The sequence below is a fragment of the Heterodontus francisci genome, chromosome 17 (assembly GCF_036365525.1).
Source record: "Heterodontus francisci isolate sHetFra1 chromosome 17, sHetFra1.hap1, whole genome shotgun sequence".
NCBI classification, from domain to species: domain Eukaryota; kingdom Metazoa; phylum Chordata; class Chondrichthyes; order Heterodontiformes; family Heterodontidae; genus Heterodontus; species Heterodontus francisci.
In genome coordinates, this window is record NC_090387.1 from 20,667,210 (window position 1) to 20,686,110 (window position 18,901).

General features: G+C 42.1%; 1 protein-coding gene across 10 annotated transcripts in view; it reads right to left on the bottom strand.

Moving 5' to 3' along the window:
- Nucleotides 1-18,901, bottom strand: part of mthfsd (methenyltetrahydrofolate synthetase domain containing) — a 63,843-nt gene that overhangs the window by 10,528 nt on the left and 34,414 nt on the right. For all 10 annotated transcript variants that reach the window (XM_068049124.1, XM_068049129.1, XM_068049125.1 and 7 more), the window contains 2 exons: nt 15,946-16,036; nt 9,617-9,729 (listed from right to left, as the gene is read on the bottom strand). In XM_068049124.1, coding sequence (XP_067905225.1) covers nt 9,617-9,729; nt 15,946-16,036 — 204 coding nt within the window. The remainder of the gene's footprint in view (nt 1-9,616; nt 9,730-15,945; nt 16,037-18,901) is intronic.

Consider the following 18,901-nt stretch of genomic DNA (forward strand, 5'->3'; position numbering starts at 1 on the left):
ATTTAATAAGTTCATGGCTGAACTGATTACTCCACGTTTTCACCTACCCCCGATAACCTTTCATCCCCTTGCTCATCAAGAATCTTTCTATCTCTGCCTGAAAAATATTCAAAGACTCTGCTTCCATTGCCTTTTGAGGAAGAGAATTCCAAAGACTCACGACCCTCAGAGAAAAAATTTCTCTTACCCTTCTAAATTCTAGCGGATACAAGCCTAGCATGTCGAATCTTTCCTCGTAAGACAGCCCGCCCAGTTATTAGCCTAGTAAACCTTCTCTGTACTGCCTCCAACGCATTTACATCTTTCCTTAAATAATGAGACCAGTACTGTACACTGTACTCCAGGTCTGGTCTCACCAATGCCCTGTATAGCTGAAGCATAACCTCTCTACTTTTGTATTCAATTCCCCTCGCGATAAACAATGATATTCTATTAGCTTTCCTAATTATGTGTTGTACCTGCATGCTAACCTTTTGCAATTCATGCACTAGGACACCCAGATCACTCTGCATCGCAGAGCTCTGCAATATCTCACCATTTAGATAATATGCTTCTTTTTTATTCTTCCTGCCAAAGTGGACAATTTCACACTTTCCCACATTATACGCCATTTGACAGCCCACTCACTTAACCTGTCTATATCCCTTTGTAGCCCCCTTATGTCCTCTTCACAAGTTACTTTCCTACCTATCTTTGTGTCATCAGCAAATTTAGCGAATATACCTTTAGTCCCTTCATCCAAGTCCTTTATATAAATTGGAAAAAGTTGAGGTCCCAGCACAGATCCCTGTGGCACACCACTCGTTACATCTTGCCAACCAGAAAATGACCCATTTATCCCTACTCTCTGTTTCCTGTTAGCTAGCCAATCTTCTATCCATGCCAATATGTTACCCCCTACACCATGAGCTTTTACTTTCTGCAATCACCTTTGATGTGGCACCTTATCAAATGCCTTCTAGGAATCTAAGTACAATACATCCACTGGTTCCTCTTTATCCACAGCACATGTAACTCACTCAAAGAACTCCAATAAATTGGTTAAACATGATTTCCCTTTCACAAAACCTTGTTGACTCTGCCTGATTACCTTGAATTTTTCTAAATACCCTGCTATAACGTCTTTAATAATCGCTTCCAACATTTTCCCGAAGACAGGTGTTAAGCTAACTGGCCTGTAGTTTCCTGCTTTCTGTCTCCCTCTCTTTTTGAATAAAGGAGTTACATTCAGGCCGCCGGCTGGTGTCTCGGCACCATCCCACCCCTGAGCCATTTTTGGGAAGGCCAGATCAGGTGTGGAATAGCTACCTACCTGCAAGTAGCGGGTAGCTTAAGTTAATTAAGGGACCAATTAAGGTCAATGATCAGAGGCCGACTGGTATTTTCCAGTCTGCCTGTGGCTCCCCCCACAGCCCGCCGCAGCATCGGGAGCACAGCATATGCCTGGAGGCAGCCTCCCGGCAGCAAACCAGGAAGCCAGCACTCCAGGTTCACTTTGAGGTCCTTCCTCACCCCTGCCTACCTGGCCACAGCTTCACCCCTCCACAATGGTTTTTTTATTTCAACTATTTTAAAATTGCTGATAGGACACCTCAAGATGCTGTCCTTACCTGCAATGGCAGCCTGCCCCTCCTTCAGTACTGGAGGGTTTCCTATTGGACCTCCAGCTTACAGAACCTGTCCGCTGTCCTTAAATGGATGGCGATTGCACCATCCGGCCATTAATTGGCCAATACATCCAAAATTGATGTCAGGTAACTGCTCCTGACACAATGCAGGGTTAGGATCCACACTGACCCCAATGTTGGGTTCCCAAACCAAACAGAAAATTCTGCACCTTGTATTTGCTCTGTGGGTAGGAAACATCAAATACAAAACTTTCAATAGCTGGTTGGATTTTTTTTTTGGAACTAATTTTGAATTTTTGTACTATCACTGGAAGTGCTGAAAATGCAGGAACAGTAATGATCACAAGTGAACTGAAAGAGAAATTGCAATTGATAGTCTGATTCTAATATTTGTGGTTACTTCAATTCTGGTGAAATTGATGTGGTCTATCAAGCACTCAAGACTTCTACCTGTCAAATTCATTGCAAATAGATGGAAAAATCAAAACAGTAGGAAAAGACCTGCTATTGGAATATTGATAAATCCTGCTTTAGAAATGGTTCCACAAAGAGCTTCCATGACCTACTTTGCAAATAATAAAAGTATGGATGACTGGAGCCATTTATATTACTGTTGCAAGGTGTTTGATTGAGCCTGAAACATTAAGTTTTCTTCTATGTGCTTGTTGTCACCCTGCAAAGGACACTTAATCTTCAGAATGTCACAGTCAAATTGTTTCCAGGGATCAATACTTCAAACTCCAGCTATTGGATCAAAGTGTGCAAAGATTGTTGCAGAGCATTTTTGTTATGGTCACTTCTTTCTAACATTGACACAAGTGATAATATTTTGGATGTCCTCAAGCATATTGCATATCTTGACCTCTACTTTACCACCAACTCTCTTGACAAGTTAGCAGACTACTTTTCCGACATCCAGTACTGGATGAGCAGAAATTTCCTCCAATTACATACTGGAAAGATGGAAGGGTCTTCAGTCCCCACTACTAACTGTTCCATAGCCACTGACTCCATCCATCTCTTAGTCAACTGTCCTAGGTTGAACCAGACTGTTCGTAGCCTTGGTGTCTCATTTGAACCAGAGATGACTTCGACTACATCCACACCATCACCAAAACCGCCTATTTCCATCTCAGTATCATCCGACTCCGTCCCTGTATCAGCTGATCAGCTGCTGAAACCCTTACTCATGCCTTTGTTACCTCTCGACTTGCCTATTCCAATGCCCTCCTCGTTGGCCTCCTACCATATCCTCCGTAAACTTGAGGTCGTCCAAAACTCTGCTTCCCTTATTCTTACTCACACCAAGTCATATTCACCCACCTCTCCTGTGCTCGCTGGCCTACACTGTCTCCCTATTAAGCAGCACCTTGATTTTAAAATTCCCATCCTTGTTTTCAAATCCCTCCTTAGTCTCGATCTCCCTATCTCTGTAATCCCCACAGTCCCACAACCCTCTAAGATAAATGCGTTCCTCTAATTCTGGCCTGTTGAGCAACCCAATTTTAATCGTTCCCCCACTGGTGGCAGTTGTTAAGGCTCAAACCTTGAAATTCCCTCCATAAACATCTCTGCCTCTCCAGCTCACTTTTCTCCTTTAAGATGCGCCCTAACGTAGGAAGCAAAGGGTAATAGTTGATGGGTGTTCTTGTGACTGGAAGGCTGTTTCCTGTGGGGTCTTACAGGGCTCAGTACTAGGTCCCTTGCTTTTTGTGGTCTATATCAAAGATTTGGACTTGAATGTAAGGGTATGATTAAGAAGTTCACAGATGATACAAAAATTGGCCATGTGGTTGATAATGAGGAAGAAAGTTGTCGACTGCAGGAGGATATCAATTGTTATGATCCTGCAGTTTTTCTTTTCTTTTCCGGGACGTATGCAGTATGCCTTTAAGGCTGTAACAGGATCAGTACTGCTTTAAGGGAGAAAGCTCCAGGGACTGACTGAAAGGTTGCATTCTTGTTGCCATAGGATACAGCCAGCTTCAAATATGCATTCTCGTTGCCGTAGGATACAGCCATTCAGGACCAAGGACACGAGATACAATGTTGCTGACTGACATTTGAAACTAGCTGAAAAACTGGCTTTTGAGACACAGTTAACAGATACACAGACTGTCTGCCAGCATATACTGAAGGAGAGAACTCTCTCTCCATTTATTTAAACCCTATTTATTATACTCTCAGAATTCTGATGTCAAGCCAGACTAATTTCTTAAAATAAAACAACCAATTCCTTTAACTACTGAACTGTAATTGCTGAAATTCATCTCTGAAAAAGAAGAGCATCAATTCAACTGCTGAATTAGACTAGGGGCTGTTCTACTGTTGAAGAACCATTTTTTCCCCCCATCGGACGGCTGTGAGGACTACAAGCAACCTTGGACTGTTCCACATTGGAACATTTCACTTCAACAAGAGCATAAATATGCAAGGACACTAATTTTTCTATTTTAAATGTTGTTTATATCTTAGTAGTGTTTAAGAATTTAGCTTTGCTAATTAAACAGTTAATTTGTTGATCTAAAGACACATGGTTTGGTTCGCATCATTCGGGGGGTTAACAGATGGTCAATTCGGCTGTGGTTTTCTTCAATTTGGAAAGTTTAAAATGATATGTTAGGCGATCTGTGGAGGGGCGGGACTGAATCAACAGTGTGTTTCTCCCTCCACAATCAGAATCATATATTTTGACTGGGGGCTTTGTCTTGAGCGGTCGGTCATAACACAATAGACTAGTCAGATAAGCAGAACAGTGGGAAGTGATGTTCAGTCCGGTGAGGTGTAAGGTGATACATTTGGGAAGGCTAACAAGGCAAGGGAATACCCAAAAATTGGTAGCATACTGAGAAGTGTAGAGGAACAGACGGACCTCAAAGTGCATGCCCACAGATCTCCGAAGGTGGCTGGACAGGTGGTTAAGATGGCATATGGGGTATTTGCCTTTATTAGCCAAGGCATAGAATATAAGAGAAGGGTGGTTATGCTGTATAAAACACTAGTTCGGCAACAGCTGGAGTACCACATGCAGTTCTGGTCACTGCACTATAGGAAAGAAGTGATTGCACAAGAGAGGGTACAGAGGAGATTGACGAAGATGTTGCCTTGATTAGAGAATTTTAGTTCGGAGGAAAGATTGGCTAGGCTATGTTGCTTTCTTTGGAACAGAGGAGGCTGAGGGGAGATCTAATTGAAGTGTATAAAATTATGAGGGGTCTTGAAAGACCCTATTCCATTTGGTTGAGGGGTCCATAACCAGGGAGCATAGATTTAGGCAAAAGGTAGGAGATTTAAAAGGGATTCAAAGGGAATTTTTTTCACCCAGAGGGTGGTGGGAATCTGGAACTAACTTCCTGGAAGGATGGTAGAGGCAGAAACCCTCATAACATTTAAAAAGTACTTGGATATGCAATGGAAGTGCTGCAACCTACAAGGCAATGGACCAACAGCCAGAAAGTGGGATTAGGCTGGATGGCTCCTTGTCGGCCAGCATGGACATGGCAGGCTGAATGGCCTCTTCCAGTGGTGTAAATTTCTATGATTAAAACTACCTCTTTGATCAAGCTTTTGGCCATCTGTTCCAATATCTCCTTATATGGCTCTGTGTCACATTTTGCTTCATAATGCTCCTGTGAAGGACCTTGGGACATTTTATTATGTTAAAGGTGCTATATAAATACAAGTTGTTGTTGTTATTGATGTCACTTATTGGATTAAGAAAGCATGGGATCAAATCAAACCAGAGATGATCATCATCAAATGTTTCAGTAATTCAATATCCAAATAACGTCAAATGACGAAAGTGTCCCAACACCGGCATGAGTCTTCATAATTGGTAAATGAAGCTGCCAGTGCTCCATTAGTGAGCTCTTGACTGCAGGTTAGTCTGTAGATCTGGACTAAGAAATGTCTGCAGACCACTTTCATTTGTGAGTAAGCAGTCAATGCCAGATCATGATGACTGTGATGATGATAGGAAATTTGTGAAAGTGTCATGGATGAATCAAAATTCCTTTGCCATGGAGACTGTGGCCATATAATTGAAACTATGAAAGTGATTTATCTGTTATGAAGACCTTTTGCACAGTACATAAATTGATTTATATTGGCTTCCAATCAAGAATTAGGAAGTCAAAAGAAGGACAAATGTTCCCCTGAAAATACTCGACAATGGCCTGTCAATGTTCTTGTTAAATAGCGTTATTGTTAAATAATGCTTATTAAATATACTATAATACAGGCACTTGAAACAGGACAAACCAGTGAATAAGAAATTGAAGCATCAATAGGACTTGGGCTGTCTAGGTTTTGAGGACCAGGTTGCCAGGGCTCAGAATGGGGACTTGCATGTGATCTGGAGGCTGCAGTTTGGAACCCGTATGGGCAGATTGTACATTGCTTGCAGAAGGAACAGATATTATAGCCTTCTCTCATTATAAGGAGGTTGTAAAAGCAAAATACTGCTTAACTACTGCTCCCAATTTTTCAGACAGCAGCTGTTGGTAATGATTCTGCTGTGGTCATTTACATCTCCTCTAAACCCATCTTTTGTTTCTTTTCTTGTCCCATTACCACTCCCTTTTGTATGCACCATCATCCCTTTTGTCATTTAACCACTCCTGCATTTGATCCAACCAGAAATCTTCCCTTTTGTTCTTTTCAGTGCACCCCCTCACCCCCACCACCTTTCCCTGCCCCTGTACTTGATTAAAAGCGGTTACATCTCTAACCTTTTCTAGTTCTGATGAAAAGTCATCGAACAGAAACATCAAATCTGCTTCTTTCTCTCCAATGATGCTGCCTGACCTGCTGAGTATTTCCAGCACTTTATTTTTAGTTGAGGGAGCAACATCAGCCACGACACTGGGAAAATTCCCTATTATTTTCAAAAAGTGCCCAGGGAACTTTAATGTTTAGCTCAACTGACAGGGCCTTAGTTCAACATCTCATTCAAAGAAACTACTAATGATGTAGCAGTCCCTCAGTTGTGCACTGGAGTGTCAATCTAGACTATAAAATCAAGTCCTGGAATAGGATTTTAACCCCAAGACAAAATAATGCTAACACTAAAATTATTGCCTTGGATAACTTTTCAATGAGGCCAATGTTAACATGGTTGTCATTTGACTAAAATCTGATTGCTTTTTCAGGTACTCTGCTCTATATTGCATCCATCTTTGGTTATGACAACTCTGCCTAGTCCCATGGGACCCTGTAATACAGTGGTTCTCAATTTTCTTTTGGTTGAGAGTCCCTTTCCAAATGGGTTAGTAATCATGGACACTCCATCTAAATTATACTATATAATACTTATGAGGAAGTGCTGCATGTAAAGAGTTTTAATAACTTTTTAAAGAAAATATATTTGCATTCGCGCCACTACCAATCACTCCTTCATGCATGCTCCACCCCAGATGAGATAGCCAGCCCACTCTGCACTGTATATACAGCGGACACACCCCACTCCCACCTCCCACTTTCACATGATGTTGTGGATCCCACCCCAAATTCAGATCCATTGCTATAATAGTGGACAGGAGTCAGTGAAGGAAAGATAGAGCAGAATATCAAAATAGCAGGTGCATTTTCTAAAAGGTCTTGAGGCTGAAACCACTGTGATAGAATCGCAGAATCACACAGCACTAAAAGAGGCCATTCAGCCCATAATTCCTGTGCTGGCTCTTTGAAATAGTTTTAAGGGCGGCACAGTGGCGCAGTGGTTAGCACCGCAGCCTCACAGCTCCAGGGACCCGGGTTCGATTCCGGGTACTGCCTGTGTGGAGTTTGCAAGTTCTCCCTGTGTCTGCGTGGGTTTTCTCCAGGTGCTCTGGTTTCCTCCCACAAGCCAAAAGATTTGCAGGTTGATAGGTAAATTGGCCATTATAAATTGTCACTAGTATAGGTAGGTGGTAGGGAAGTATAGGGGCAGGTGGGGATGTTTGGTAGGAATATGGGATTAGTGTAGGATTAGTATAAATGGGTGGTTGATGGTCGGCACAGACTCGGTGGGCCGAAGGGCCTGTTTCAGTGCTGTATCTCTAATCTAATCTGTTAGTTGCACTCCTGTTTCCTATCCGCAAAGCCCTGCAAATGTTTCCTTTGCAAGTATGTGTACAATTCCATTTTAAAAGTTAATATTTAATCTGCTTCCATCACCCTTTCAGGCAGTGTATTTCAGATTATAGCTTTTGAGTAAGAAAATGTCTCCTCATCTCCTCTCTGGTTCTTTTACTAATGATTATTAAATCTGTTCTATCTGGCTATTGACCCTCCTACAACTGGAAACAGTTTCTCCTTATGCACTCAATCCAAACCCTTCATAATTTTGAACACCTCTATCAAATTGCTCCTTCATCTTCTCTGCTCCAGAAGGAGAACAATCCCAGTTTCAATAGTCTCTCTATATAATGAGATCCTTCACCTTTTCTAATCTGTTGTACAATAAAATCACTCTGCCCTTGCAATGTAGCCTTGTTTTTATTTCCTTTCTGAACCTCATGAATAGAACCGGTGACATTACAACATATAATTTGTACAAATTTTTGGAATGAGAGCCAGTACTCTCAGCAGTCTCTGAACGCAGACATCGTCAGGACTTCAAAAAGAAACACATTTTCAGTGCTCTCAGTTACAGATTGGCTCCAGTCAAATACTGTCGCTCTTTAAAATATAAACTGAAAATGCTAGAAATGCACAGCAGGTTCATCAACATCTGAAACAGACAAGTTAATTTTCTGGGCGTAACCCTTCAATACAACAGAATGTACCACTGTCCAATTGCAATACTTTCAGTTTTTATTTCAGATTTCACCATTTGCAGTTTCCTTTATCCTCTCCTGTAGCTCTTATTTATTTATTCTAGTTGAAAAGAAAATATTCTATTGATGGCCTTAGTTACAACACAATTTTCAGCATTACCCATGTGCAATGGTTGATTCATGCTGTAGTGCAAACTGGATTGCATTCCAATTGACAGATTGGGGAGGACCAGGGTATGTATATGCATGTAAACTCTGAAAATGCAGGAATAGGCTAGATGTTAGGCAGTTCTGCTTTTCCCAGCAAGCAGTGAAACTCTGGAATACGTTTCAGGCTGGTATGGAAGATGCTGACTCCCTGAACGCCTTCAAGAGAGCACTACGGCAGGACTTACATCATAGCGTCATAACAGCACAGAAGGAGGCCATTCAGCCCATAGAGCAATCCAGTCAATCCCATTCCCCAACTATATCCTCACAGCCCTGCAAGTTTATTTCTCTCAAGTGTCCATCCAATTTCATTTTGAAATCATTGATCATCTCCGCTTCCACCACCCTCGTAGGCAGCGAGTTCCAGGTCATTACCACTACCTGCATAAAAATGTTAATCCTCACATTCCCCGCTGCATCTCTTGCCCAAAACCGTGTCCCCTAGTCCTCAGACCAACAGCTAATGGGAACAGCTTGTCCTTGTCTACCTTATCTGTCAAAATCTTGTACACCTCTATCAAATCATGTTTCATATAAAATATAAGTGGATTAACAATTAATGCACACTTGGTCAACGTGATCTTCTGGACTGGTTTTGATTGCCTGAGGCGGGTTGAAAAGGAATTTTCCAAGATATTTTCCCCTCATTGTTAGCCCTGGTTTTATTGTCTGGCTTCTTGCCTCTCCCAGGAAATTACATGGTTGCAGCGCAAGGCTGGGGATTGGATTAGTAAGTGTCTGGTCATCATGCTCCAGGCATCATAGGTGTGAGATAGGCTTGATGGACCAGCTGGTCTTTTCCAGTCATTTTCATGTGTCTATATATCTGTGACTTTTACGCTCAGAGTGCAGCCAGTGCGACTGCCCATTATATTCACTTCAAGGTTCATTTTTATAAGATGATCTCTGTTATGAACTACTGATGCAAAACACATTCGATGCCACTTTTTGTTTTTAAATGAACACACTACCAGAATGATTCACTTCACATTTCCTTGCACTCTTTTTTGTTCAACAAACCTGACAGTCATGCACTGTGGTGACAATAACTGTGTTCTCATCAACAGCTCCCATCGATACCATCATCGCGTATTCCAGATCAGCAAAGCCTTCTCCTTTTCCAATTCTCCAGCCTTGACAGTAAACACAATTTATATATAAAGAACTGTATCACAGACAAAAGAAAAAAATGAGCAATTGTGAAGTGAACATTTGCATTTTTAATAGTTCTAAAAACTCAAAGTAAATTACATGTGGAGAACCCCTCCCTTACAGTATCAGTTTCACACACAAATATACAGAATGGGCTGAATTTTACACCCCGACAAAGAGCGGGAAGAAGGTGGGGGGGGGGGGGGGGGGTATGGGAGGGTGTAAATTGGAGCAGGAGGCTCGAGGGGGCCCTTCCCGACCCAGTCCCGCAACCACCTCCGCCACCACTTTACGCAGGGTGACGGCGGAAAAAAACAGCCCGCCCAACGGCCACTTAAGGGCCTCCGCCCGCCACCACTGACAAAAGCAGGCGGCTCTCTGACTGCCTGGGGTGGGTGGGGGGGGTGGAAGGCCTCATGATCATGCACCCTGTGTCCGATAGAGGGCCGTTTCCGCTGCCCCAACCACTCCCACCACCCAACATGCCCCCCGTCCCCCCAATTGACCACCCTTGTCTCGCTGGGGCCTGACCGATCACCCTCAGCGAGGAAACAAAAATTTACCTTGGTTTGATGGCTTCCCGACATCATCTTCTGTCGGCTGGGCTGTAGTCCCAGCAGTGGCCACCACTCCCAGTGGCGCTGCTGGGACTAAGAGCTGCCGGCCCGCTAATTGGCCAGCAGCTCTATTAGGCGGGACTTCCTGCCTCAAGCAGGTGGAAGTCCTGCTTCAGAACAATTACAGGTCGGATCCCCAGGCCAGGCGGAAGCGGATTCGCCACCGACTGAAAAGTCAGTCCCGTCCGCCAAGGGCAAAATCCTGGCCAATTTGTTTTATGACAAAATATGGTGGCTATTTCTAACTTCTTGTCTACCGTATACTTCACAAAATGATTAAAAAATTTCCTCTGATGTTCCTGTATAATGAGAAGATGCACTAGTTTATATAGGGAAGAAAACTAAAAAAAAGAGCTAGTATTTGTCCCTTTCAGTGTAATTCTTGAAATAAATGGTATGTTCCCTTAAAGGTTAGACTGCAGCTGAAAATCCACACAGTTTTAACACCAATTTGAGATGCGGCTCAGAATTATAAATTTTGGTTCCTGCATCAGGGATTTGAGTTTAAATATGCATGTAGTCACCAGCGGCTGCATGTGTAAACTCATACCCCAGTTAGTAGGGAGTGAGGGTTCATTTATGGGAGTGACCATTATCACTGAACACAAGTACCTGGTGATGTTCTAACATCAAACCAGGGAATATGACCATTAGGGACTGTAGCATAGTGGTAATGTTACTGGACTAGTAATCCAGACGCCTAGACTAATCCTTCGGAGACATGAGTTCAAATCCCATCACTGCAGCTGGGGGAATTTAAATTCAATTAATAAATCTGGAACAAAAAATGCTAGCCTCATTAATAATGATCATGAAACTACCGGATTGTCACTAAAAACCTATCTGGATCACTAATTTCCTCCAGAGGAGGAAATCTGCTGCCCCTATCCGGTCTCGCCTACATGTGACTCCAGACCCACAGAAATGTGGTTGACTCTTAACTGCCCTCTGAAATGGCCTAGCAAGCCACTCAGTTGTATCAACCTGCGACAGATAAGACAAGTAAGAATACAACCGGATGGACCACCCAGCATTGAACTAGGAACCGACAAAGGCACACACTGTCCAGTCGACCCTTCCTCAGTAACATCTGGGGACTTGTCTCAAAATTGGAAGAGCTGTCCCAAGGACTATTTAACCAACAACCTGACATAGTCATACTCACCGTATCATAACTTGCAGACAATATCCCAGACACCAAAATCACCATCCCTGGGTATGTCCTGTCCCACTGGCAAGACAGACCCATCAGAGGAAGCAGCACAGTTGGAGGGAGTGGCCCTGGGAGTCCTCACCATTAACTCCAGACCTCATGAATTCTCATGGCAGCAGGTCAAACATAGGCAAGGAAACTTCCTGCTGATTAGCACATACTGCCCTCCCTCAGCTAGTGAATCAGTATTTCTCCATGTTGACCACTAGGAAAAAGGACTGAGGGTAGCAGGGGAACAGAATGTACTTTGGATGGGACACTTCAATGCCCATCACCAACAGTCACTCAGTATTACCACTACTGACCAAGCTGGCCAAGTCCTGAAGGACATATCTGCCAGACTGAGCCTGCGGCAGATGGTGAGAGAACCAACAAGAGGGAAAAATGTACTCACCCTCGTCCTCCCAACTCTACCGTCACAGATGCATCTGTTCATGACAGTATTGGTAGGAGAGGATACTGGACCGTCCTTGTGAAAGCCAAGTCCCATCTTCGCACAGAGGGCACCCTCCATCATGTTGTGAGGCAGTACTACCATGTTAAATGGGATAGACTCATAACAGATCTAGCAGCTCACAACTGGGCATCCATGAGGCACTGTGGGCCATAAGCAGCAGCAGAACTGTACTCAACCAGAATCTCATGGCCTGGCATATTCCTCACTCAATGTGATATCAAGAAATGGCTGAAGGCATTGGATACAGTAAAAGCTATGGGCCCTGACAACATCCTAACTGTGGTACTGAAGACTTGTGCTCCAGAACTAGCCGTGCCCATAACTAAGCTGTTCCAGTACAGTTACAACACAGGCCAACAATGTGGAAAATTGCCCGGGTATGTCCTGTCCACAAAAAGCAGGGCAAATCCAATCCAGCCAATTACCACTTCATCAGTCGACTCTCAATCATCAGCAAAGTGATGGATGTTGTCGTGACAGTGCTATCAAGCAACACTTATTCAGCAACAACCTACTCACCGATGCTCAGTTTGGGTTCCGCCAGGGCCACTCAGCTCCTGACCTCATTACAGCATTAGTCCAAACATGGACAAAAGAGCTGAATTCCAGAGGTGAGGTGAGAGTGATTGTCTTTGACGCCAAGGAAGCATTTAAACGTGTATAGCATCAAGGAGCCCTAGCAAAATGGGAATCAGGGGGAAGACTCTCCACTGGTTGGAGTCATACCTAGCACAAAGGAAGATGGTTGTGGCTGTTGACTGTCAATCATTTCAGCCCCAGGACATCACCGCAGGAGTTCCTCAGGGTAGTGTCCAAGGTCCAACCATCTTCAACTGCTTCATCAATGACCTTCCCTCCAAAATAAGGTTAGAAGTGATGATGTTCATCAATAATTGCACAGTGTTCAGTACCATTCACAACATCTCAGATACTGAAGCAGTCCATGCCCGCATGCAGCAAGACCTGCATAACATTCAGGCTTGGCCTGATAAGTGGCAAATGACACTCACGCCACACAAGTGCCAGGTGTTATGATCGAGGTGGGAGGAGTGCACTGCCTTTCTCTAGTTCCACTCTTCCACAGGTCACAACATATATTTAAATGTTTACCCAATTAACAATACAGCTAATTATTTTTTTTATCTTAGAATATAACCCACCAACAAGGTTCATTAAACAACAAAATTATCATTTTATTATAAAACAAGACATCTTCAGTAAAGATGCAAATCATTAACACACAGATTGAAATATAAACGTTCCCTTCAAATTTAGCCCAACACACACACACACACACACACACACACACACACACACACACACACACACACACACACACACACACACACACACACACACACACACACACACTGGTTAAAGAAAAAATAGAGATTTTCTCTGCAGAGATCGCTTTACAAAAAAAAAGACAAAAAAATACTTTGGCCAAATACTTGTTAATTCTTGAAGGAAAGGCTAAGATATGGAATGATATCAGTAGTCACTTTTCTGGTGTTCCAAATATGGGTAGACGGCTGTCACTGGGATCCTTTAGGAGTAGTTCTCTACAGACGACATCAAGGATTAGTCTGGCAGGCTTTCCAGGAGAAATGCGGCATCAAGGGTTTCAGCTATCACACACGGGATTCTCAGGGTTTCTCAGAGAGGTGCAGAAAGGATGAGCTGGGTGCTTCTCTCAGCAGGCTGTAAACCCAACTGATTTAAAACAATATCCAAACCAAAACCAACTCTTGACCACCATAAATCTTGACATGTCAGTTCCCTGTAAATAATTCCCATAGTCAGAAGGCAACTGCTGTTAAATTAGCTGAAGACATGTGACTTTCAGTTTTTAAACAAAATCCCAAACTCCTTCCAGTGACCTTTAAAAAAAGCCAAAGTCCAGCATCTCTGGAATCACGTCAGTCCTCCAAAGGAATCCATTTCCACAATTTTAAAACACAAATCCTCATAAAATATTTAAAAAGGAAGTACTTTTATAACACAGGCAATGACTATCTCCAATAAGAAAGAATCCAACCATCTTCCATTGACGTTCAACAGCATGACCATCGCTGAATCTCCCACCATCGACATCCTTTGGTTACCACTGAACAGAAACGTCACTGGACCAGCCATATAAATACTGCGGCTACAAAGAGCAGGTCAGAGGCTGGGAATTCTGCAGTGAATAACTCACCTCCTGACTTCCCGAAGCCTATCCACCAGCTACAAGGCATAGTCAGGAGGTCGATGGAATACTCTCCACTTGCCTGGATGAGTGCAGCTCCAACAACACTCAAGAAGGTCGACACCATCCAGGACAAAGCAGCCCGCTTGATTGGCACCCCATCCACCATTGTAAACATTCACTCCCTCCACCACCAGCGCACAGTGGCAGCAGTGTGTACCATCTACAAGATGCACTGCAGTAACTTGCCAAGGCTTCTTCAACAGCACCTTCCAAATCCACGACCTCTACCACCTAAAAGGGCAAAGGCAGCAAATTCATGGAGATACCACCACCTGCAAATTCCCCTCCAAGTCACTCAACATCCTGACTTGGAACTATATTGCCGTTCCGTCACAGGGTCAAAATCCTGGAACTCCCTCCCTAACAGCACTATGGGTGCACCTACATCACACGGACTGCAGTGGTTCAAGAAGACAGCTCACCACCACCTTCTCAAGGGCTATTAGGGATGGAAAATAAATGCTGGCCTTGCCAGTGATGCTCACATCCCAAGATCAAATAATTTTTTTAAAAACCAAGATACTCCCAATTCCAAGAGGATCTTTAGATTTGATTAGATACTCACATTAATAATACATGACTTCCAAAATTACAAAACGCTATTTAAAATCGATTGTTTAGAATAATGAAATATCCCACACATTGTTTTTACTCTTGTGAATAAAAATCTTAAAACATTTTCAACATTTATTTAAATTTAGAGTTATTGCATGTAGTTAAAATTATAGGCCACGCATTTAGTTTATGTAAATTAGTTTGTATCTCTCATTTATTTTGTGTAGATTTCAATGTGGCTTTTGTCACATGAAAGGTTCAACATAATTAACTGTTATTCCCCCAGTGCTTAATACTTGAGTAATTTGAGTTAATAACTTCTTGCCGATCTGTAGAAAATCAAAGCTGTTTCATTCAAACTCAAACTGTAAGCATAGTTCTTTCTGGCTGAATGAGGAAACAAACAGATAGCAATATGAACTCTCAGATCAGCACCTGTATCGACCAATCTTATAAAAGAGTTTACGTGGTTAGGAAGGCTCCTCAGAAAAATAAAGGTAAAGTATAAATCAGGAAACAAAAAACTTAAAAACCTGGCATCATACAAAGCCACCAGGTTTTAACTAACTGTTTTGCAAATTTGAGCTCAACCCAAATTCTGCTGCCTGTACCCACGTCCTGTTCACCCATCACCCCTATGTTCACTGACCTACATTGGCTCCCAATCCCATCCTTGTTTTCAAATCTCTCTATGGCCTCCCACCTCCTCTAGCGCTACAATCTTCTGGACTCTCTGCACTCCTCCAATTCTAGTCTCTTGTTGATCCCCAATTTTCCTCGCTCCACCATTGGCAGCTATGCCTTCAGCTGCCTAGGCCCCAAGGATTCCCTCCCTAAATCTCTCCACCTCTTTATCCTCCTTCAAGATGCTGCTTAAACTCTACCTCCTTGACCCTATATCTCTTTCTATGGTTTGGTGTCAAATTTTGTCTGAAAACGCTCCTGGGAAGTGCCTTGGAATGACTATTATATTACTGGTTCAATATAAACGCAAGTTGTTGTTAATTGGTGCTATGAAGTCTTAAACAGTGACAGATTTCCACTTACTTTTTAATTTTACAATAGTAAGTACTTTTTTGGGGGGGTTTATATTCTAAATGTTACCTTTGTCGGATACAGCCACAGAACCCACCACAACCAGGTCCACACGAACTGTTGCATCAAGTCCCACAGGTACACTGAAATCTTTCACTCCCTGGGGTGGAAAAAAAAATAAAGTTTTCTATCACATCGTAGAAGAGAGGTATATTTGCTAACCAAGCATCAAAATTTGAATGGGAAGATAAATTTCAGGTGAAATACCCTGGTCCGACACAAATGTTATATAATTAATAGTGACAACACTTCAAAGGCACTTCATTGGCTGTAAAGCACGTTGGGGCATCCCGAGGCCTTTAAAAGCACTTTATAAATGCAAATCTTTCCATTTAAAATATAAAAAAGAAACTTAACTATCTTAATTTCCAACACAAATGGTTCGGGAAATATACTCTCAACCGAGCTTATCTTTACTGCGTACAGTGACAGAAACTATGGTGAGCATATGCAGCCTACTGCTTGGCAAATGGGATCAGGTGGCAGGTGAACAGGAACCTTTAGTCACAGAGGTTTTAATTTAACCTCACCTGGGGCACAAAATGGATGGTAACATATTGAGGCTGGCCATGCACCCAATTCAATTTTCTGTTTCATTTCAATAGAAAAGGAAAACAGTGCAGGTTATATAATAAAAACAAGAAATGCTGGAACCACTCAGCAGGTCTGGCAGCATCTGTGGAAAGAGAAGCAGAGTTAACGTTTCGGGTCAGTGACCCTGCTTCGGAACCGAAGAAGGGTCACTGACCCGAAACGTTAACTCTGCTTCTCTTTCCACAGATGCTGCCAGACCTGCTGAGTGGTTCCAGCATTTCTTGTTTTTATTTCAGATTTCCAGCATCCGCAGTATTTTGCTTTTATTACAGGTTATATAATGGCTGTTTCAGCACTGCCCATTTTGTGCCACCTGCCGAAGTCAAATGTCACCTTCACTATGTCCTCAGCTAGCACACAATGAGATGTGAGAGCAGAACCAATTTTCTTTTTAGAAAATTGTCATGGATTTTGCCCTTTTTTTGGGAAAAAATCTAAAACGGTGATTCTGCACCCAATATATGATATAGTACTCATCATTAAATAGTAGTTGGTGTTATCAATTGCATTCTGGTAATTAAATTAGCAAAGCTAATAGGAAGTTAACCAAAGCAGTAGGTGTAATGCCCTAGTCAGATGGCACTATGAAAGCTGCATCGAGTTCTGATTGCCAAGAGGTCCATTCAAGCAATGGAGCCAATGTAGGGAAGAGCCACAAGGTTAGAGATACAAGTTAGGAGAAAAGACTGGCGAGTTTAGACATTTCAACCTGCAGGTGTCCGAGAGATGATATTAGAAGTATTTACAGTTGTTAAGGGTATAGCAAAAGTTAACATGGAACATTGCTTTAAACTACAGGAGTAGAAAAAGGAGACATAGATGCAATCTACAGGAGGACACATTTAGGGCAGATATCAGGAAATTCTTCTTTACACAAAATGATAAATATGTGAAATAAACTCCCAGATAGATTAATGGAGACAAAAACCCAGGAGTCACTTAAAAAACAACTGGATGCTACAATAGCAGGAGGTGGGTTGGGAGGGAGGGGGGGGGGGGGGTGACTTTGTTAGGATCTCTCTAGATGGATGAATGAAGATGGGCTGAACGAACTTCCTCATCCATAATTATCAGAGCTATTTCTGTCACTCCACAACAGTAAATGCTCCTAAACGATTAATTACTTAGATTTCATAAATTTTTAACTGTGTTCAAAATTACCAAAATATGGTCTTTGTGTTTCCTGTACTGAGGTACCTTTACAAGCCAATTCTTTATTTAATAAGCAAATTATCTGATGCTATTATACATAAAGTCATACACGGAGCAGGGCAGCACATCCAAGATCCCAAAAATACTTAAATGACTAATCCGAAACATTAGATGGAGTGTACAGGGAACTCTTTAACACTTGCAATATGAGCAACAAATACATCCAGACTTCTAATAAAATTAAATTGTAATGTTAATAATGTACACTTTGAACAAAATGAAAACAAATCAGTAAGATTTCCAAAAATAAACGCATTATATTACAATATATTTGATTACATATTTTCATTATTCTCAAGGCATCTCAATCTAGCTCCTTTTTACAATTGTCAACTGACCCCAAATTAACCAGCTTCTCTAGGGTCAGATTTTTTAATCCCCTGATTAAGGCGTGTTAATTTTACACTTATACGTTCAGTATCCAAACTAAATAGCCAACTTTCTATAACCTAATCTACACCCTTTTATATTCTAAGTACATACACTGTGTGTTTGTCCTTTGTTCAGCGATAAAAAGCATTTATATTAACGCACAAAACATCATCCAGCTTCTGAAGAACAACAGCTGTTCACACCTCTCTTGTTTTTACATTTGGACTGGAAATCTGGTCTCCTCAGACATGTTCGCCTCTGCATCACTAAAACCCTCTCTCTTATTGAAGCAAAAGAATCCTTAACTCACATATTTGGCTTCTTTACCTTATGGAATAAAGTCCACGAAAGATTCCCTATTTCAGCTGTACTTGTACTTGGGGTACCCAAAAGAGGTTTGTTTAAGGAAATACCTGTTACTGCAAACCTTGTTCTCCACTTTATGCATTAACCAGTTGTCGTCAGTCTATATTGTCTCTCCAATGGAACTAACACTGCTAGCTTTGAGAGACAGGAAAAATCATATCTTGGACACTGACGAAGGCGCACAGCTCAGCTTCTTGGAGTACTATCCACTGGCTGCCACCTTACACAGTCAACTTAAAATTGCCCTTGGAAAAAAATTCAGCAACTAATAGGATAAAAAGTCATTCTTGAATATTGGCTCAAACTGGCAGAACATTTTTTAAGTTCTTATAAGAGAAGGTAGTGCATGCAGTTGCCACAGGAAAGATGTAAAATAAATACTGAAATGGTGTCTGATTTAATACTGATACTGAAACTTATG